The 22500-nt window shown below is 45.1% G+C and overlaps 1 protein-coding gene across 1 annotated transcript in view; it reads right to left on the bottom strand.

Annotated features, from left to right (window-relative positions):
- LOC110504559 (unconventional myosin-XVI) overlaps nt 1-22500 on the bottom strand; it is a 225468-nt gene that overhangs the window by 98893 nt on the left and 104075 nt on the right. Inside the window, exons 13-17 of the mRNA XM_036975024.2 lie at nt 16687-16814; nt 13266-13371; nt 9567-9684; nt 7283-7430; nt 2044-2164 (exon numbers count right to left, since the gene is read on the bottom strand). Coding sequence (XP_036830919.2) covers nt 2044-2164; nt 7283-7430; nt 9567-9684; nt 13266-13371; nt 16687-16814 — 621 coding nt within the window. The remainder of the gene's footprint in view (nt 1-2043; nt 2165-7282; nt 7431-9566; nt 9685-13265; nt 13372-16686; nt 16815-22500) is intronic.

Here is a 22500-nt window from a genome sequence, read left to right as displayed (position 1 = left end):
TTTTCTGTTTATTTTCCTTTCATACTTCAACTACTTGCACATTGTTACAACGCTGTACATACCCAATAATATACCATTTGAAATGTCTATATACTTTTAACACTTTTGTGAGTATAAAGTGTACTAATGTTTCCCTTAATTATTCCCCTCTTGTTTATTGTCTTTTCCATTTGCTTTGACAATGTAAACATTTGTTTACAATGCCAATAAAACCCTTTGAATTGAATTGAATTGAGAGAGAGAGAGAGAGAGAGAGAGAGAGAGAGTGTGAGAGGGAGAGAGAGAGAGAGAGAGAGAGAGAGAGAGAGAGAGAGAGAGAGAGAGAGGGAGAGAGAGAGATGTTTACTGTAAATGTTAGTTCATTTCACTTTTGTTTATTATCTAGTTCACTTGCTTTGGCAATGTTAGCATATGTTTCCTTTGCCAATAAATCCCTTGAATTGAGAGAGAGAAAGATAGCCAGCCAGCCAGCCAGCCAGCCAGACAGACAGACAGCCAGCCAGCCAGACAGAGAACCACCCGGCCACTCCTCTCCCTCTAATCTCCTTACCTAACCTTTCACCTTACCTAACCTTTCTCCTTACCTAACCTTTCACCTTACCTAACCTTTCACCTTATCTAACCTTTCACCTTACCTAACCTTTCACCTTACCTAACCTTTCACCTTACCTAACCTTTCTCCTTACCTAACCTTTCTCCTCCAATCTCTTCTTCATCATTCCTCCCTCTGTCTCTCTCCCTTCCTTCCCCAACCTCTCTCTATCTCTCTCTCTCTCCCTCTCTCCCTCTATCTCTCTCTCTCGCTATCTCTCTCTCTCTCTCTCTCTTTATCTCTATCTCTCTCTCTCTCTCTATCTATCTCTCTCTCTCTCTATCTCTCTCTCTCTAAACAAAAGTGAAATATACAATAAAAATGAACAGTAAACATTACACTTACAAAAGTAGTTAAGTTCATTAGTTAAAGTACAAAAGGGAAAAAATAAATAAAGGTTTTATTTACAATGGTATTTGTTCTTCACTGGTTCTTTTCTTGTGGCTACAAGTCACACATCTTGCTGCTGTGATGGCACACTGTGGTATTTCACCAAATAAATATGGAAATATTTGTCTCTAGTATGGCCATACACACTTGTTGTTTGTGTCCCTCCCTCCTTCTATCTCTCTCTCTCTCCCTCTCTCCATACCTCTCTGTGTATACCTCCCTCCCTCCCTCCCTCCCTATGTGTGTGTGTTGTGTTAACAGGAGCTGATTTCAGTGTGATAAACCCAGTTATTAGTCACTGTCTGACACTCATACCTTGTTGAGACAGCCCAGAGTCCCAGACAGCACATCCCCAAAGGTCAATCCTCATTAAGAGCCTATGTCTCTCATTTCTCTCCCCCTCTCTACATTGTATAGAGTCCTGCAGTAGGGGAGGAGAAGACATTACCGATAGAGGCTCTTAATGAGGATTGACCTTTGGGTCTGGGCTGTCAGTCGTCCCCCAACAAGAGTTTAGAGACACCCATGGGTAGTCTCTCTCTTTCTCTCTCTAACCCCCTCTCTGTCTCACTCTCGCTATCATCCCCGCCTCTACCCCCCCCCCCCTCTCCACATGTCAATCTCCCCCGTCTATCTCTCCCCCAGGAAGTACCCTTGCCCCCTGCCACCATCCCACAGTATAAGCTGCTGGCTATGGGTGGGATTAAAAGGTGAGATGGTGTCACTCACCGCTGACAGATGCTGACTGGAGTCTATAAATAGATGGTTATAATGTGCTGAGAACACACTCAGACTGTCCTCATACCAGACAAGGGACAGTACAGTCTGTACAGTATAGTATACTAACATGCAGGACCATGTGTGACCGTCACATGCAAGCCTGCTTACAAGGTATATGCACCCACTGACCCACAGATATACACACATACCATGTGTGTGGCAAATTACACATGCAGATACGCACACATACGCACACACACACACACACACACACACACACACACACACACACACATGCACACACACACGCACACACACACGCACACACAGTGTAATCATACCAGTTTATTGAAGCCCAGTGCTCTGAGGGCCTGTTTGATTGCAGTGAGACGGTCTCTACTCTGAGTTGAGGCAGTGGCCACAGGAGGGGAATCTACTGCTGGAACACCTGCAGTCAGGTACCTAGAGAGAGACAGACACACAGAGACACAGTCAACATATACTACAGATGATAAACTACAGCACAGAGAAAACCTGCACTCAGGTACCTAGAGAGACACAGACAAAGACAAGTGAGGAACAATTATCATGTTCTACAGAATGATGCAGCACAGTACAGTGCAGAGAAAACCAGCAGTCAGGAATCTAGGGAGACAGACAATAGACAGATCGACTTATCATGCTCTACACTAAAGACATTCTAAACTACCGTACAGAGAAACCACTCAGATAACTACACATAGAGAGAGGAGAGAGTTCGCACATTATAAACATACTGCACTGTATCGATGAGGGACTACAGACATATTATGGACCTGATACAAAAAAGGCAGTGGCTGCAGATTGAAGTTCTCTGGACCTCTCTGCCAGACAGCTGAAGGTCTGAACCTCTCTGCCAGACAGCTGAAGGTGCGAACCTCTCTGCCAGACAGCTGAAGGTACGAACCTCTCTGCCAGACAGCTGAAGGTCCGAACCTCTCTGCCAGACAGCTGAAGGTTCGAACCTCTCTGCCAGACAGCTGAAGGTGTGAACCTCTCTGCCAGACAGCTGAAGGTTCGAACCTCTCTGCCAGACAGCTGAAGGTCCGAACCTCTCTGCCAGACAGCTGAAGGTACGAACCTCTCTGCCAGACAGCTGAAGGTCTGAACCTCTCTGCCAGACAGCTGAAGGTGCGAACCTCTCTGCCAGACAGCTGAAGGTACGAACCTCTCTGCCAGACAGCTGAAGGTGCGAACCTCTCTGCCAGACAGCTGAAGGTACGAACCTCTCTGCCAGACAGCTGAAGGTCCGAACCTCTCTGCCAGACAGCTGAAGGTCCGAACCTCTCAGTGGCTGCAGATTGAAGTTCTCTGGACCTCTCTGCCAGACAGCTTAAGGTCTGAACCTCTCTGCCAGACAGCTGAAGGTGCAAACCTCTCTGCCAGACAGCTGAAGGTACGAACCTCTCTGCCAGACAGCTGAAGGTTCGGACCTCTCTGCCAGACAGCTGAAGGTTCGAACCTCTCTGCCAGACAGCTGAAGGTCCGAACCTCTCTGCCAGACAGCTGAAGGTTCGAACCTCTCTGCCAGACAGCTGAAGGTTCGAACCTCTCTGCCAGAGAGCTGAAGGTTCGAACCTCTCTGCCAGAGAGCTGAAGGTACGAAGCTCTCTGCCAGACAGCTGAAGGTTTGAACCTCTCTGCCAGAGAGCTGAAGGTACGAAGCTCTCTGCCAGACAGCTGAAGGTTCGAAGCTTCTACACATGTGCAGGATTCTGTACTTCACACACAGTCTCTGCTCTACAGAGAAAAGGCTACTCTGGCGAATGGTGCTCGTTTAATAAAGTTAGATCAAAGCTGAACCAATGTGTGCAAGATCACATAATGATATAATTATAGAAGGAATATAATAGCATAGTACAATGTTAGTGTAAGACAAAAAACACCATCTGATTTCTAATGAGATTTTAGGCTGATTGCATCAATGGTCTCATTTTTCGCTCACGCGGCAAAAATGTGCCACTAGGCAAAATACACTATACAAAAGTATGTGGATACCCCTTCAAATGAGTGGATTCAGCTATTTCAGCCAAACCTGTTGCTGAAAGGTGTACAAAATTGAGCAAACAGCTATGCAATCTTCATAGACAAACATTGGCAGTAGAATTACCTTAAGGAAGGACTCAGTGACTTTCAACATGGCACCATCATAGGATGACACCTTTCCAACAAGTCAGTTTGTCAAATTTATGTCCTGCTATAGCTGCCCTGGTCAACTGTAAGTGCGGATTTTGTGAAGTGGAAACGTCTAGGAGCAACAATGGCTCAGCCACAAAGTGGTAGGCCACACAAGCTCACAGAACGGGACCGTCAAGTGCTGAAGCTCTTAGCGCTTAAAAATGGCCTGTCCTCGTTTGCAACACTCACTACAGAGTTCCAAACTGCCTCTGGAAGCAACGTCAACACAAGAACTGTTCGTCGGGAGCTTCATGAAGCCTAAGATCACCATGAGCAATGCCAAGCATCGGCTGGAGTGGTGTAAAGCTCACCACTATTGGACTCTGGAGCAGTGGAAACGTGTTCTCAGGAGTGATAAATCACGCTTCACCATCTGGCAGTCCACAGACAAATCTGGGTTTGGCGGATGCCAGGAGAACACTACCTGCCCGAATGAATAGTGCCAACTGTAAAGTTTGGTGGAGGAGGAATAATGGTCTGGGGCTGTTTTTCATTGTTCGGGCTAGACCCCTTAGTTCCAATGAAGGTAAATCTTATTGCTACAGCATACAATGACATTCCAGACAATTCTGCCCTTTCATGTTTCAGCATGACAATCCCCCTGTGCACAAAGCGAGGTCCATACAGACACGGTTTGTCAGAGCCCTGACCTCAACCCCATCAAACACCTTTGGGATGAATTTGAATGCTGACTGGGAGCCAATCCCAACCACCCAACATCAGTGCCCGCCCTCACTAATGCTATTGGGGCTGAATGGAAGCAGGTCCTCGCAACAATGTTCCATCATCTAGTGGAAATCCTTCCCAGAAGAGTGGAGGCTGTTATAGCATCAAAGGGGGGACCAACTCCATATTAATGCCCATGATTTTAGAATGAGATGTTTGACGAGCAGGTGTCCACATACTTTGGTAATGTATGTATGTGTTTTGATTGAAAAAAAACACAGGTATGATACAGTTTGTTCACACCATCTGCTCTACAATTTGCACACTGTACATCATTCTAAACACCACTGTCGATAACACAAATGGGTGGCATGCAGATGATGCATGGATGTTTCACCAGTAAAACTGGATTCATTATATGTGACCATTTGCAGAATCATACTAAAATCTCATAATATATATATATATTTTTTTGTCTTACAGTAACATTACACTATGCTGTTATATTTGGATCTGTTATGTAGAATACTATCATTATGTCATCTCGTTTAACGTTATTAACGTTATTGAACAAGCAATATTTTCCGGCTGAGCAGCCGAACGAGTAGAGCAGCGACTGTGTGTGAAGTACAGAATCCTGCACATGTGTAGAAGCTTCAGACCTTCAGCTGTCTGGGAGAGAGGTTCAGACCTTCAGCTGTCTGGGAGAGAGGTTCAGACCTTCAGCTGTCTGGGAGAGAGGTTCAGACCTTCAGCTGTCTGGGAGAGAGGTTCAGACCTTCAGCTGTCTGGGAGAGAGGTCCAGACCTTCAGCTGTCTGGGAGAGAGGTTTAGACCTTCAGCTGTCTGGGAGAGAGGTCCAGACCTTCAGCTGTCTGGGAGAGAGGTTCAGACCTTCAGCTGTCTGGGAGAGAGGTTCAGACCTTCAGCTGTCTGGGAGAGAGGTTCAGACCTTCAGCTGTCTGGGAGAGAGGTTCAGACCTTCAGCTGTCTGGGAGAGAGGTTCAGACCTTCAGCTGTCTGGGAGAGAGATTCAGACCTTCAGCTGTCTGGGAGAGAGGTTCAGACCTTCAGCTGTCTGGGAGAGAGGTTCAGACCTTCAGCTGTCTGGGAGAGAGGTTCAGACCTTCAGCTGTCTGGGAGAGAGGTTCAGACCTTCAGCTGTCTGGGAGAGAGGTTCAGACCTTCAGCTGTCTGGGAGAGAGGTTCAGACCTTCAGCTGTCTGGGAGAGAGGTTCAGACCTTCAGCTGTCTGGGAGAGAGGTTCAGACCTTCAGCTGTCTGGGAGAGAGGTTCAGACCTTCAGCTGTCTGGGAGAGAGGTTCAGACCTTCAGCTGTCTGGGAGAGAGGTTCAGACCTTCAGCTGTCTGGGAGAGAGGTTCAGACCTTCAGCTGTCTGGGAGAGAGGTTCAGACCTTCAGCTGTCTGGGAGAGAGGTTCAGACCTTCAGCTGTCTGGGAGAGAGGTCCAGAGAATTTGAATCTGCAGCCAATCCAATCCAAACAAAAACAAAACATACACATCATTTTAGAGCATGTCAGATGTATTTAAAGCATGGTTGTTTAGCCGGTGTTCTCAAGCAGTGACTTCTAACCAGTCAGAGCAACCTCCTCCAGAGACAGGAAGGGTATTTTGTATTTGTATTTATTAAGGATCTCTGTTAGTTTCTCCCAAATCAGAAGCTACTCTTCCTCGGCTCCCGCAACATAAAGCCAGTTATATACAATTAAACATATTACGTGACAATACATAACACTTTTCACAACATGTTAAGTGTGCCCTCAGGCCACTAACCTACTACCACATATCTGCAATACAAAAAGTCTGTTCTGGACTTGGGGACTGTGAAGAGACCTCTGGTGGGATGTCTTGGGGGGTATGTCTTGGGGGGTGGGGAGGGGGAGAAAGGAGGGTCCCCAAATGAGCTCGTGTTGGAGAGCTTCTGATCACGCACATTCAGAATTGAGTCAGGGGCTGTAGCATGTTTACCAGGCTCCAGAACAGCCCATCCAGGTCACTGGATATTAGACTGACTTTCCAGGGGGTTATGCAATACTGACACGCACTACACACGCCTGAATGTACGCATGAGTGCGTGTCTCTCTCTCTCACACACACACCACACACACACACACACACACACACACACACACACACACACACACACACACACACACACACACACACACACACACACACACACACACACACACACACCCACACACACTTTGACCTTATTCATGTTTGATAACTCTCGCTCTCATGCTTGTAGAACGTAGTATCTCCCATGGAGATCTAAATCATGAGTGTGCGTGTGTAATACAGACACTCATTTTAGAGCTACAAAGTCATAATCCACCTTCTATTTCTACAATCTTCTTTAAAATGTGATTTGAAATCCAACCTTAACCATAACCTTAACCACACTTCTAACCTTATGCCTTACCCTAACTTTAAATTAAGACCAAAAAGCACATTTTTTGTTTAAATTATTATTTTTGAAAATATATAGCCCATTTTGACATTGTGGCTGGACTATCAGTGGAAACCCAGAGATATGGGACCCCCCCCCCCCTCAGTCACCTGTTAGCTAGAGGAAGGGCTGGTGTTGATGTGTTTATCTAGATATCTTCCTATATTACTGTAACCTGCCTGGCCTTATTACCTGTGAACTAGGACGTTGTTGAGGTACAGACCTGTGAGCTAGGACGTTGTTGAGGTACAGGGCACACTTCTCCTCAGGCGACAAGCCTTCAGCCATCAGGTAGAAGATGTTGAAGTTGTGTTGCTGACTAGGCAGGTGGACCACCCGTGACTTCTCTAGCATGTATGTGTATATCCTCGCTAAAAAAACACACACACACACACACACACACACACACACACACACACACACACACACACACACACACACACACACACACACACACACATAATCCACATAATAACACATGCTCTGTCAATAAGCTATAAACCAAATGTAACCAGCATTAGGCACACACTCACCTAATGTACAGTATATAAAGACCTACAGTATATCACAAACGTGAGTACACCCCTCACATTTTTGTAAATATTTGAGTATATCTTTTCATGTGACAACACTGAAGAAATGACACTTTGCTACAATGTAAAGTAGTGAGTGTACAGCTTGTATAACAGTGTACATTTGCTGTCCTCTCAAAAGAACTCAACACACAGCCATTAATGTCTAAACCGCTGGCAACAAAAGTGAGTACACCCCTAAGTGAAAATGTCCAAATTGGGCCCAATTAGCCCTCCCCAGTGTCATGTGACTCGTTAGTGTTACAAGGTCTCAGGTGTGAATGGGGAGTAGGTGTGTTAAATTTGTCATCGCTCTCACACTCCCTCAAACTGACTGGTCACTGGAAGTTCAACATGGCACCTCATGGCAAAGAACTCTCTGAGGAGCTGAAAAAATAATTGATGCTCTACATAAAGATTGCCTGGGCTATAAGAAGATTGCCAAGACCCTGAAACTGAGCTGCAGCACGGTAGCCAAGACCATACAGCGGTTTAACTGGACAGGTTCCACTCAGAACAGGCCTCGCCATAGTCGACCAAAGGCTCAGCATCATATCCAGGGGTTGTCTTTGGGAAATAGACGTATGAGTGCTGCCAGCATTGCTGCAGAGGTTGAAGGGGTGGGGGGTCAACCTGTCAGTGCTCAGACCATACGCCGTACACTGCATCAAATTGGTCTGCATGGCTGTCGTCCCAGAAGGAAGCCTCTTCTAAAGATGATGCACAAGAAAGCCCGCAAACAGTTTGCTGAAGACAAGCAGACTAAGGACATGGATTACTGGAGCCATGTCCTGTGGTCTGATGAGACCAAGAAACTTATTTGGTTCAGATGGTGTCAAGCGTGTGTGGCGGCAACCAGGTGAGGAGTACAAAGACAAGTGTGTCTTGCCTACAGTCAAGCATGGTGGTGGGAGTGTCATGGTCTGGGGCTGCATGAGTGCTGCCGACACTGAGGAGCTACAGTTCATTGAAGGAACAATTAATGCAGAGCATGATCCCCTCCCTTCGGAGACTGGGCCACCGGGCAGTATTCCAACATGATAACGACACCAAACACACCTCCAAGACGGCCACTGCCTTGCTAAAGAAGCTGAGGGTAAAGGTGATGGACTGGCCAAGCATGTCTCCAGTCCTAAACCCTATTGAGCATCTGTGTGGCATCCTCAAACAGAAGGTGGAAGAGTGCAAGGTCTCTAACATCCACCAGCTCCGTGATGTCATCATGGAGGAGTGGAAGAGGACTCCAGTGGCAACCTGTGAAGCTCTGGTGAACTCCATGCCCAAGAGGGTTAGGCAGTGCTGGAAAAGGATGGTGGCCACACAAAATATTGACACTTTGGGCCAAATTTGGAAATTTTCACTTAGGGGTGTACTCACTTTTGTTGCCAGCGATTTAGACATTAATGGCTGTGTGTTGAGTTATTTTGAGGGGACAGCAAATTTACACTGTTATACAAGCTGTACACTCACTACTTTACATTGTAGCAAAGTGTCATTTCTTCAGTGTTGTCACATGAAAAGATACACTCAAATATTTACAAAAATGTGAGGGGTGTACTCACTTTTGTGATATACTGTATATAAACCTACGCTACAAGAATTATCCAATGTGTACTCTAGATTCTTAAACACAGACCACAGACCAAATTATTAAAACAAAAAACTTGAGTGACCTTAATTAAAATGCAGCTTTCATACACAGCCATTAGGTATGAGTAAATATATCTACCTCGATGTGGTTCAAAGGGGATGACAGACATTGAACGTCGGCTTATTCATAGAGTTATACTCCCCCCTGCTGGCCATACATCAAACTTCCTTTCAATGCTGCCAGGATATTATCCATGTGAGTAAACAGAGTGGTGTAGTTCATAAACCCCTTTGTTAGTTATAGCACTGCCCCCTGGGTAAAGCTGCAGTTGTGTGTATGTGTACCTCTGAGTAGTGTCTTTCTCTTGTCACAGTACTGCAGGCTGAGGAGTTTGATGAAGCGACTGGAGTTGTCATTCACAGGAGTACTGGCATGACCAAACGCCTCCAGGATACAGTTCACCTACAAGCCACCACAACATACAATTTCTGTTGGCACTGAAATCCCACCATAATAATAATAATAATACAATTAATAATAATATACTATACCATACAACTACCCATATAGACACTGTTCCTTTCTGGACTAAATATACAGTATATACACTGAACAGAAATATCAATGCAACATGCAAAGTGTTGGTCCCACATTTCATAAACTGAAATAAAAGAGCCCAGAAATGTTCCATCCGTACAGAAAGTTTATTTCTCTCAGATTTTGTTCACAAATGTGTTTATATCCCTGTTAGTGAGCCTTTGCCAAAATAATCAATCCACCTGACAAGAGTGGCATGTCAAGAAGCTGATTAAAAAGCATGATCATTACACAGGTGCACCTTGTGCTGGGTCAAATAAAAGGCCACTATAAAATGTGCAGTTTTGTCACACAACACAATGCCACGGATGTCTCAAGTTTTGAGGGAGAGTGCAATTGGCATGCTGATTGCATGAATGTCCACCAAAGCTGTTGCCAGAGAATTGAATGTTAATTTCTCTTCCATAAGCTGCTTCTAATGTTGTTTAAGAGAATTTGGCAGGTTGTCCAACCAGCCTCACAGCAGCAGATCACATGTATGGCATAGTGCGGGCAAGCAGTTTGCGGATGGCTATGTTGTGAACAGACTGCCCCACGGTGGCGATGGGATTATGGTATGGGCAGATATAAGATACAAATGAACACAATAGCATTTTATCGATGGCAATTTGAATGCACAGAGATACCGTGATGAGATCCTGAGTCCCATTGTGGTGCCATTCAACCGCCGCCATGACCTCATGTTTCAGCATGATAATGCACAGTCCCATGTTGCAAGGATCTGTACACAATTCCTGGAAGCTGAAAATGTCCCTGTTCTTCCATGGCCTGCATACGCACCTGACATGTCACTCATTGAGCATGTTTGGGATGCTCTGGATTGTACGACAGCGTGTTCAAGTTCCGCGAATCTGCAGCAACTTCACAAAGCCATTAAAGAGAAGTGGGACAACATTCCACAGGCTAACAATCAACAGCCTGATCAACTCTATGTTAAGGAGATGTGTTTGAATGAGGAAAATGGTGGTCACACCAGATACTGACTGGTTTTCTGATTCACACCCTCTTTTAAAAAATATATATCTGTGACCAATAGATGCATATATGTTAGCACAGCTGAAAACTGTTGTCCTGATTAAATAAGCAATAAAAATGGCCTTCTTTAGACTAGTTGAGTATCTGAGCATTTGTGGGTTCGATTACAGGCTCAAAATGGGCAGCTTCATAAAATTGTACCCGCAAAATACCAGTCTCAACATCAACAGTGAGGAGGCAACTCCGGGATGCTGGCCTTCTAGGCAGAGTTCCTCTGTCCAGTGTCTGTGTTATTTTGCCCATCTTAATCTTTTATTTGTATTGGCCAGTCTGAGATATGGCTTTTTCTTTGCCACTCTGCCTAGAAGGCCAGCATCCCGGAGTCGCCTCTTCACTGTTGACGTTGAGACTGGTGTTTTGCGGGTACTATTTAATGAAGCTGCCAGTTGAGGACTTGTGCAGTGTCTGTTTCTCAAACTAGACACTCTAATGTACCTATCTTCTTGCTTAGTTCTCCATTGGAGCCTCCCACTCCTCTTTCTATTCTGGTTAGAGACAGTTTGCGCTGTTCTGTGAAGGGAGTAGTACACAGCGTTGTATGAGATCTTCAGTTTCTTGGCAATTTTTAGCATGGAATAGCCTTCATTTCTCAGAATAAGAATAAACTGATGAGTTTCAGAAGAAAGGTCTTTGTTTCTGGATATTTTGAGCCTGTAATCGAATCCACAAACGCTGATGCTCCAGATACTCAACTAGTCTAAAGAAGGACAGTTTTATTGCTTCTCTAATCAGAACTACCGTCTTCAGCTGTGCTAACATAATTGCAAAAGGGTTGTCTAATGATCAATTAGCCTTTTAAAATGATACACTTGGATTAGCTAACACAACGTGTCATTGGAACACAGGAGCGATGGTTGCTGATAATGGACCTCTGTACGCCCATTTTTTATTTATTTGATTTGATTCATTCTATGTAGATATTCCATAAAAATCAGCAGTTTCCAGCTACAATAGTCTTTTGCAACCTTAGTATGCAGCAATACATGCATTAGTGATGGCATGTTCATAGACGCACAATCGAATTCATGTGAATTTTTTGTACTCGTTTGGTTCATTGAAGTCCACTGAAGCGAGTGCATGAGTGTGAAATACTGACTGTCACAATAGCACTTCTCACCACCAGAGGGCGATATAGCCCGACTGACTGAGTGTCAGACATTGTCCCTCTGTACTCTCTGAGTAAGAGTTGACCCAGATATATTATCTACCACCAAACCATTACTTTTTCTGCGTACATACAGCTCCATTATGGACAAGCAACAGCTTTTCTATCTTCCCTGTTAAACAATGATGCTTTTTATGTTAAAGTCATCACAAATAGTCCAATGAAACAGTGTCATTGTTTATAATAGGGACTTCTGCTAGGATTATCAAATAGTGGGAAAGTGTTCACCTTCAAACATTCACTGCAATAAAGATTCCCACGCATGCTAGGCAACAATGTTACATAAAACCTTGAGGTTTCTGACATAATGTCAGTGTAAGGTTGAATGCAATAACAGTTGTCCTTCGTCTTGCTAAAGTGCTCTTTTAATCCGATGCTTCCACACAGACTGGTATAATACTCTATCATTGCAATTGATCACTGAGTATAAAACATTCTCAAACAATGTCCTGTTCATAACGGCTGCTCATATAATGGTTGCTATGGTCATTTCCTGCCCATTGTACTCCTCTATGTGTTGTTTTACAGGGTCAGCCATAGTAGTACAGCGCCCCTGGAGCAAATGAGGGTTAAGTGGCTTGTTAAAGGACACACAAACTGATTTCTCAATTTCTCAAACCAGCGACCTTTCGGTTACTGGCCCAATGCTCTACCACTAGGCTACCTGACGCCCAGTACACTTTCCACAGAACCCTTTCAGACTGAATACTTGGCCGGTGGCATTCAGATGCTCTCTCCATATGGGCCAATTACAAACACAATGGGTGATCATACAGAACCTAGTGATGGCGATCAAGGAAATAAAATAACCTGTAACAACCTAGGGGTTTCATGTACAGACCACTGCTCTAACACAGATCCTTTGGTCCGTGAATATATATCTCAAAACCCTACACCACAGGGACTCTGTAACAGACAGACTGCCTGTCTGTCTGCCTGCCTGTCTACCCTCTCTGGTATTGTGTGTGTCTGGTGATAAAGAGAACAAAGGTCAGTCGCTATCACAGTCCAACCAAGGTGTGTGAAAGAAAGCACATACTGGAAGTGTGAGAGATATTCAGCCACTCTTGGAAGACAATAGAAGTTCAATGGAAAATGGCTTTTTATTCTAAAAACCTGCGTCTCAGCATTGAAGCCTTCATCAGTGAACATTTTCTATTCAACTTCCATTGTCCTCCAAGAGGATGAATCGTTTTAGCACAACCAGGGCCAGGTGCTCAGTCTGTGTGGAGTAACCCAGACTCACGTGCTTCATCCTGGGCTCAAGAGAGAAGCCTTTGGGGTTGGACCTCACTGCCAGGTGTCTCACTATGTGTTTACAGGCCTCTGTCTTCCCAGAACCACTCTCCCCACTGTAGAGAGAGAGAGAGAGACACACACAGAGAGAGAATAAAAATAGATTTGTGTGTGTCCGTTTGTGTCCATGCAACGGTGTGAATATCTGTGTCTGTGACTGTGTCCATGCAACGGTGTGAATATCTGTGTCTGTGACTGTGTCCATGCAACGGTGTGAATATCTGTGTCTGTGACTGTGTCCATGGGTGTTTCCACATTGTTCCTGGTCTCAGATGAATGGATGTGTGCAGTGGAGTGAGTCATCAGGGTGTAGGCTACATCTGTCACCTCCATCTCACTCTTCCACCCACCTGACATCACTCCTCTGGGCTATCCCTTCTCTTTTTCATCCCTCGTTTCCATTCACTTCTCCGTTCAGAATCCAGCAGCTAGCCATTACAATGGTGTTAATTATCAAGTGGACACGATCATAACAACACAGCCTATGGCTATAATGGCGGTGCTCTGTGACTTTTTAGCAACATTTTGTTAGACATGTTCTGTATTTCTTCTAGTGATGGACCTACGGACGTTTATTTGGGTTTATGGAGATGGCAACTGAAGCTAATGGTCATATGTACTCATCATTTAGTTTCTATTCAGGCATCCATCCACTGTGCATCTCACTGTGGTCATTCAGGTTAGGTGGCTCCATCCACTGGGCATCTCACTGAGGTCATTCAGGTTAGGTTGATCCATCCACTGGGTACCTCACTGAGGTCATTCAGGTTAGGTTGATCCATCCACTGGGCATCTCACTGAGGTCATTCAGGTTAGGTGGATCCATCCACTGGGTACCTCACTGAGGTCATTCAGGTTAGGTTGATCCATCCACTGGGTACCTCACTGAGGTCATTCAGGTTAGGTTGATCCATCCACTGGGTACCTCACTGAGGTCATTCAGGTTAGGTTGATCCATCCACTGGGCATCTCACTGAGGTCATTCAGGTTAGGTTGATCCATCCACTGGGCATCTCACTGAGGTCATTCAGGTTAGGTTGATCCATCCACTGGGCATCTCACTGAGGTCATTCAGGTTAGGTTGATCCATCCACTGGGTACCTCACTGAGGTCATTCAGGTTAGGTTGATCCATCCACTGGGTACCTCACTGAGGTCATTCAGGTTAGGTTGATCCATCCACTGGGTACCTCACTGAGGTCATTCAGGTTAGGTTGATCCATCCACTGGGTACCTCACTGAGGTCATTCAGGTTAGGTTGATCCATCCACTGGGCATCTCACTGAGGTCATTCAGGTTAGGTTGATCCATCCACTGGGCATCTCACTGACGTCATTCAGGTTAGGTTGATCCATCCACTGGGCACCTCACTGAGGTCATTCGGGTTAGGTGGACTGTGGTGAAGTACACTACTCTGCTCCATGGGGGACTTGAACTAACAGTTAGGTTGACTGTAAGGCCTGTCTAACTACAGAACATGGACACAAATACACACGCACGCACAGAGAGCAGAGACCAGCTATGTATCACTTAGCAGATGGCTTACGAAGGTCATTTAAGCCCCCACTAATGATGGCGCTGTGTGTGTGACTTTGAGTGTGTGTGTGTGCATCATTTAGTTCTCCTACTAATGACGGCGCTGTGTGTGTGACTTTGAGTGTGTGTGTGCATCATTTAGTTCTCCTACTAATGACGGCGCTGTGTGTGTGACTTTGAGTGTGTGTGTGTGCATCATTTAGTTCTCCTATTAATGACGGCACTGTGTGTGTGACTTTGAGTGTGTGTGTGACTTTGAGTGTGTGTGTGTGCATCACGTAGTTCTACTAATGACGGCGCTGTGTGTATGACTTTGAGTGTGTGTGTGTGCATCATTTAGTTCTCCTACTAATGACGGCACTGTGTGTGTGACTTTGAGTGTGTGTGTGACTTTGAGTGTGTGTGTGTGCATCATTTTGTTCTCCTACTGATGACGGCGCTGTGTGTGTGACTTTGAGTGTGTGTGTGTGCATCATTTAGTTCTCCTACTAATGACGGCGCTGTGTGTGTGACTTTGAGTGTGTGTGTGCATCATGTAGTTCTCCTACTAATGACGGCACTGTGTGTGTGCATCATGTAGTTCTCCTACTAATGACGGCACTGTGTGTGTGCATCATGTAGTTCTCCTACTAATGACGGCGCTGTGTGTGTGACTTTGAGTGTGTGTGTGTGCATCATTTAGTTTCCTACTAATGACGGCGCTGTGTGTGTGACTTTGAGTGTGTGTGTGTGCATCATTTAGTTCTCCTATTAATGACGGCACTGTGTGTGTGACTTTGAGTGTGTGTGTGACTTTGAGTGTGTGTGTGTGCATCACGTAGTTCTACTAATGACGGGGCTGTGTGTGTGACTTTGAGTGTGTGTGTATGCATCATTTAGTTCTCCTACTAATGACGGCACTGTGTGTGTGACTTTGAGTGTGTGTGTGACTTTGAGTGTGTGTGTGTGCATCATTTTGTTCTCCTACTGATGACGGCGCTGTGTGTGTGACTTTGAGTGTGTGTGTGTGCATCATTTAGTTCTCATACTAATGACGGCGCTGTGTGTGTGACTTTGAGTGTGTGTGTGCATCATGTAGTTCTCCTACTAATGACGGCACTGTGTGTGTGCATCATGTAGTTCTCCTACTAATGACGGCACTGAGAGTTTGAAGTCCAGAGTCGTTTACCCCTCTTTTTATTTACATGGCTTTATTCGATTTCAAGGAAACTTTGTGCTTCTAGGCATGTGTGTGTGTGTGTGTGTGTGTGTGTGTGTGTGTGTGTGTGTGTGTGTGTGTGTGTGTGTGTGTGTGTGTATGTGTGTGTGTGTGTGTGTGTGTGTGTGCGTGCGTGTGTGTGTGTGTGCGTGTGTGTGTGTGTGTGTGCGTGTGTGTGTGTGTGTGTGTGTGTGTGTGTGTGTGTGTGTGTGTGTGTGTGTGTGTGTGTGTAATGGATAGCTGGCGGCCGAAGTGCATTAACTCACTACCAGATCCACTGCGACTCAGCGGGAACGGCGATGGAGAGCCGGAACGGGATTTAATTGCAATCAGGAAGCTGCCTCCGTCCAGCCAGGGACAAAGAAAAGAGCAGGCTGCGCCAAAGCTCCCAGAACCATTAATCTCTCTGGAAACACTTAACTGACCTGCCGGGGTGGGTTTGGGGTGACAAATTGGGCAGTGGCCCTTACTTCCCCATTCACCTACTCTAAATCATTAACTGACTCTAAATCATTAACTGATTGGAGTTAATGATCTGAATGAAATACTAATTCTTTCACACAGAGGTGATACTGGCACTTGTTTAGTGATTGTGTGCAGGTTTGCACATGTGCATGCGTTTGAATATGTGTGTTTACCTGAGGATGAAGCATTGTGGGCGTCGCTCCTGCAGCATCATGTGGTAGGCCCTCTCTGCTGAGGAGAAGATGTGAGGAGGCAGAGAGGAGCACAAACGCCCTGAAGAACTCAGATACAACTGACTCACCTGATAGAGAGAGTTATAGAGAGAAAGAGATAGAGAGAGAGAGAGAGAGAGAGAGAGAGAGAGAGAGAGGTATAGACAGAGAGAAAGAGGGAGGGAGGGAGAGAGAGAGAGAGAGAGAGAGAGAGAGGTATAGACAGAGAGGGGGAGAGAGAGATAGAGAGGTATAGACAGAGAGAAAGAGAACACATGGTGAATCACTAAAACAATACAGAAATACACTACGAAAAAAGAAGGAACAGCACGTCAGAAATCAGCTCAATGTAATTGAAGAATCCATAGACTCTAACCACTTCTGGGAAAATTGGAAAACACTAAACAAACAACAACACGAATAATTATCTATCCAAAATGGAGATGTATGGGTAAACCACTTCTCCAATCTTTTTGGCTCTATAACAAAGAATAAAGAGCAAAAACATATACATGATCAAATACAAATCTTAGAATCAACTATTAAAGACTACCAGAACCCACTGAATTCTCCAATTACCTTGAATGAACTACAGAACAAAAGAAAAACCCCAAAAGGTATGTGGTGTTGATGGTATCCTTAATGAAATGATCAAATATACAGACAACACATTCCAATTGGCTATACTAAAACTCTTTAACATCATCCTTAGCTCTGGAATCTTCCCCAATATTTGGAACCAAGGACTGATCACCCCAATCCACAAAAGTGGAGACAGATTTGACCCCAATAACTACCGTGGGATATGCATCAAGAGCAACCTTGGGAAAATCCTCTGTATTATCATTAACAGCAGACTTTTACATTTCCTCAATGAAAACAATGTACTGAGCAAATGTCAAATTGGCTTAAAACCAAATTACCGTACAACAGACCATGTATTCACCCTGCACACCCTAATTGAAAACCAAACAAACCAAAACAAAGGCAAAGTCTTCTCGTGCTTTGTTGATTTCAAAAAAGCCTTCGACTCAATTTGGCATGAGGGTCTGCTATACAAATTGATGGAAAGTGGTGTTGGGAATAAAACATACGACATTGTAAAATCCATGTACACAAACAACAAGTGTGCGGATAAAATAGGCAAAAAACACACATTTCTTCACACAGGGTCGTGGGGTTAGACAGGGATGCAGCTTAAGCCCCACCCTCTTCAACATATATATCAAAGAATTGGCGAGGGCACTAGAAAAGTCCGCAGCACCCGGCCTCACCCTACGAGAATCTGAAGTCAAATGTCTACTGTTTGCTGATGATCTGGTGCTTCTGTCACCAACCAAGAAGGGCCTACAGCAGCACCTAGATCTTCTGCACAGATTCTGCCAGACCTGAGCCCTGACAGTAAATCTCAGTAATACCAATAATGGTGTTCCAAAAAAGGTTCAGTCGCCAGGACCACAAATACAAATTCCATCTAGACACCATTGCCTTAGAGCACACAAAAAACAAGACATACCTTGGCCTAAACATCAGCGCCACAGGTAACTTCCACAAAGCTGTGAACGATCTGAGAGACAAGGCAAGAAGGGAATTCTATGCCAATCAAAAGGAACATAAAATTCAACATACAAATTAGGATTTGGCTAAAAATACTTGAATCAGTCATAGAACCCATTGCCCCTTATGGTTGTGAGGTCTGGGGTCCGCTCACCAACCAATATTTTACAAAATGGGACAAACACCAAATTGAGACTCTGCATGCAGAATTCTGCAAAAATATCCTCCGTGTACAATGTAGAACACCAAATAATGCATACAGAGCAGAGTTAGGCCGATACCCACTAATGATCAAAATCCAGAAAAGAGACGTTAAATTCTACAACCACCTAAAAGGAAGCAATTCCCAAACCTTCCGTAACAAAGTCATCGCCTACAGAGAGATGAACCTGGAGAGGAGTCCCCTAAGCAAGCTGGTCCTGGGGCTCTGTTCACAAACACAAACACAAACACACCCCACAGAGCCCTAAGACAGCAACACAATTAAATCCAACCAAATCATGAGAAAACAAAAAGATAATTACTTGACACATTGGAAAGAATTAACAAAAAAACTGAGCAAACTAGAATGCTATTTGGCCCTAAACAGAGAGTACACAGTGGCAGAATACCTGACCACTGTGACTGACCCAAACTTAAGGAAAGCTTTGACTATGTACAGACTCAGTGAGCATAGCCTTGCTATTGAGAAAGGCCACCGTAGGCAGACATGGCTCTCAAGAGAAGACAGGCTATGTGCTCACTGCCCACAAAATGAGGTGGGAACTGAGCTGCACTTCCTAACCTCCTGCCTAATGTATGGCCATATTAGAGACATAATTCCGTCAGATTACACAGATTCACAAATAATTCGAAAACAACCCCCATTTTGATAAACTCTCATATCTACTGGGTCAAATTCCACAGTGTGCCATCACAGCAGCAAGATTTGTGAGTGGAGAACAAACACCATTGTAAATACAACCCATATTTATGCTTATTTATTTTCCCTTGTGTACTTTAACTATATGCACATCGTTACAACACTGTATATAGACATAATATGACATAATTTGTAATGTCTTTATTGTTTTGAAACCTCTGTATGTGTAATGTTTACTGTTTTGATTGTTTATTTCACTTTTCTATATTATCTACTTCACTTGCTCTGGCAATGTAAATATACAGTATGTTTCCCATGCCAATAAAGCCCTTTGAATTTAATTGAGAGAGACAGAGTCAGAGAGAGCGAGAGAGAGTCAGGGGGAGAGAGAGAGAGTAAGGGAGAGAGAGTCAGATAGAGAGAGGGAGAGTCAGAGAGAGGGAGAGAGTCAGAGAGAGAGAGTCACAGAGAGAGACAGAGGGAGAGAGTCAGAGAGAGGGAGAGATTCAGACAGAGAGAGAGAGTCAGAGAGATGGAGAGAGTCAGAGAGAGAGTCACAGAGAGAGAGAGGGAGAGAGTCAGAGAGAGGGAGAGATTCAGAGAGAGAGAGAGAGTCAGAGAGAGGGAGAGAGTCAGAGAGAGAGAGTCAGAGAGAGAGAGAGAGTCAGAGAGAGAGATTCAGAGAGAGAGAGAGAGCCAGAGAGAGGGAGTCAGAGAGAGATAGTCAGAGAGAGTCAGAGAGAGAGAGGGAGAGAGTCAGAGAGGGAGAGTCAGAGAGAGTCAGAGAGAGGGAGAGATTCAGAGAGAGAGAGTCAGAGAGAGGGAGAGAGTCAGAGAGAGAGAGTCAGAGAGAGAGAGAGTCAGAGAGAGAGATTCAGAGAGAGAGAGAGAGCCAGAGAGAGGGAGTCAGAGAGAGATAGTCAGAGAGAGTCAGAGAGAGAGAGGGAGAGAGTCAGAGAGGGAGAGTCAGAGAGAGGGAGTCAGAGAGAGAGAGTCAGAGAGAGAGAGAAAGAGGGATAAAAGAGAGAACAGAAGAATTTAGAGAGCATAGTGTTAAAGCCCATTCTTACATAACACACACACACCTTACAAAAAAGGGCATTAAATCCTGCCTCACACCTAGTGTTGTGTGTCTCAAGGATTTCTGTGGCACTAATCATGTTCAGAACAGCATGGCTTCTGTCCACTCCTGTACAAGCCTGAGCCACATCAAACACTACATCCAATGCCCACAAGCAATACATTAACTACCCCCCCCCCCCCCAAAACCCAACTTGTAATAAAAACATTCACCAGTCCAGCAACTCCCCCGCCAAAACCCAACCCATAAAAAAACGTTCATCAGTCCAACCCCCCCCCTCCCCCCGAAAACCAACCCATAATAAAAAAAACATTCACCAGTCCAACACCCCCGCCCCCCCCCAAAACCCAACACGTAAAAAAAAAACATTCACCAGTCCAGCATAACCCCCCCCAAACCCAGCTCCAAATACCTCACTACCCTGCCTAGGCCTTGCCACAGTACCAAACCCAGCTTCAAATACCTCACTACCCTGCCTAGGCCTTGCCACAGTACCAAACCCAGCTTCAAATACCTCACTACCCTGCCTAGGCCTTGCCACAGTACCAAACCCAGCTTCAAATACCTCACTACCCTGCCTAGGCCTTGCCACAGTACCTAACCCAGCTTCAAATACCTCACTACCCTGCCTAGGCCTTGCCACAGTACCAAACCCAGCCGCAGGTTCCTTTACCAAGCCAGCCTCAAACAACCCCAAACTTCTGCCCCATCACCTAGCAGATATGAGTGGGCACCGTGGGCACTGGGGTTGGAGGGGAAGAGAGGATGGAGGTTGTTTTTGGGGTAGAGTGACAGATATCAACGGGTGACAGCCGATTAACAGTGTTTCACACATGTTGTGACATATATCCCTCTCACTCTCTCAGGTGGAGAGTGTGCGCAAGGCAGGCAGGATGTGTTAAAATCAGCCAGGTCAATGATACAAGTCAATTATCGACGTCCATCCATGTGACATAAAACCCGTCCACTAGAGGCTACAGTGAGCACTCTTACGTTAAAGTAGGTTTTGCTCGGTCTTTGTGGACAGGGATGGCGGATGGCTGTAAGCATCTCGCTCATATTCCAAAGTTCAAATTCAACGTTAACCCTTACCTTAACCATTCAGAGATAATGTATACTCTTAAGATTTCTGAGATTTGCCGAAACTTAACCCTAACCTTAAAAATGTGAAGTTAATGCCTAAACTTAACACTAAACACTTTAGAATTTGACGTTTGCAACAACTTCGAAATTTGACGTTTGAGAAACATGGATGAATGTTTAATTCTGACGTGAGACTGTGAGAGCTAGTTGGTTAAATTCAGCGAGATTTGAGGTACAGATTTGGGGTTTGATAGCTCTGACAGGGTGGTTGGGCATCTCTCCAAACCCAGCTCGGGGTATGATGATGGTTAGTTATCTGATGATAGTTATCTGGTTGTATTGTATATCTTCAGACAGTGAGAACAGCTTGTCCACCTGATGGAACTGTTCAGCTATCATGGCCATTTTAGCCACACAAGGCAGGTTATGGCAGATACACCACATGCGAGGTACGTCAGACATAGCCTACCACTTAGCCTGTGTCGGACATAGACGACCACATAGCCTGTGTCAGACATAGCCTACCACTTAGCCTGTGTCGGACATAGACTACCACTTAGCCTGTGTCGGACATAGACTACCACATAGCCTGTGTCGGACATAGACTACCACATAGCCTGTGTCAGACATAGCCTACCACTTAGCCTGTGTCAGACATAGCCTACCACTTAGCCTGTGTCGGACATAGACTACCACTTAGCCTGTGTCAGACATAACCTACCACTTAGCCTGTGTCGGACATAGACTACCACTTAGCCTGTGTCGGACATAGACTACCACATAGCCTGTGTCGGACATAGACTACCACATAGCCTGTGTCGGACATAGACTACCACATAGCCTGTGTCAGACATAGCCTACCACTTAGCCTGTGTCGGACATAGCCTACCACTTAGCCTGTGTCAGACATAGCCTACCACTTAGCCTGTGTCGGACATAGACTACCACTTAGCCTGTGTCAGACATAGCCTACCACTTAGCCTGTGTCAGACATAGACTACCACTTAGCCTGTGTCAGACATAGACTACCACTTAGCCTGTGTCAGACATAGCCTACCACTTAGCCTGTGTCAGACATAGACTACCACTTAGCCTGTGTCAGACATAGCCTACCACTTAGCCTGTGTCGGACATAGACTACCATTTAGCCTGTGTCAGACATAGCCTACGACTTAGCCTGTGTCGGACATAG

The sequence above is a fragment of the Oncorhynchus mykiss genome, chromosome 3 (assembly GCF_057628025.1).
Source record: "Oncorhynchus mykiss isolate SJ-2025 chromosome 3, ASM5762802v1, whole genome shotgun sequence".
Taxonomy (NCBI): domain Eukaryota; kingdom Metazoa; phylum Chordata; class Actinopteri; order Salmoniformes; family Salmonidae; genus Oncorhynchus; species Oncorhynchus mykiss.
This window is presented reverse-complemented; position numbering and strand designations above follow the sequence as displayed.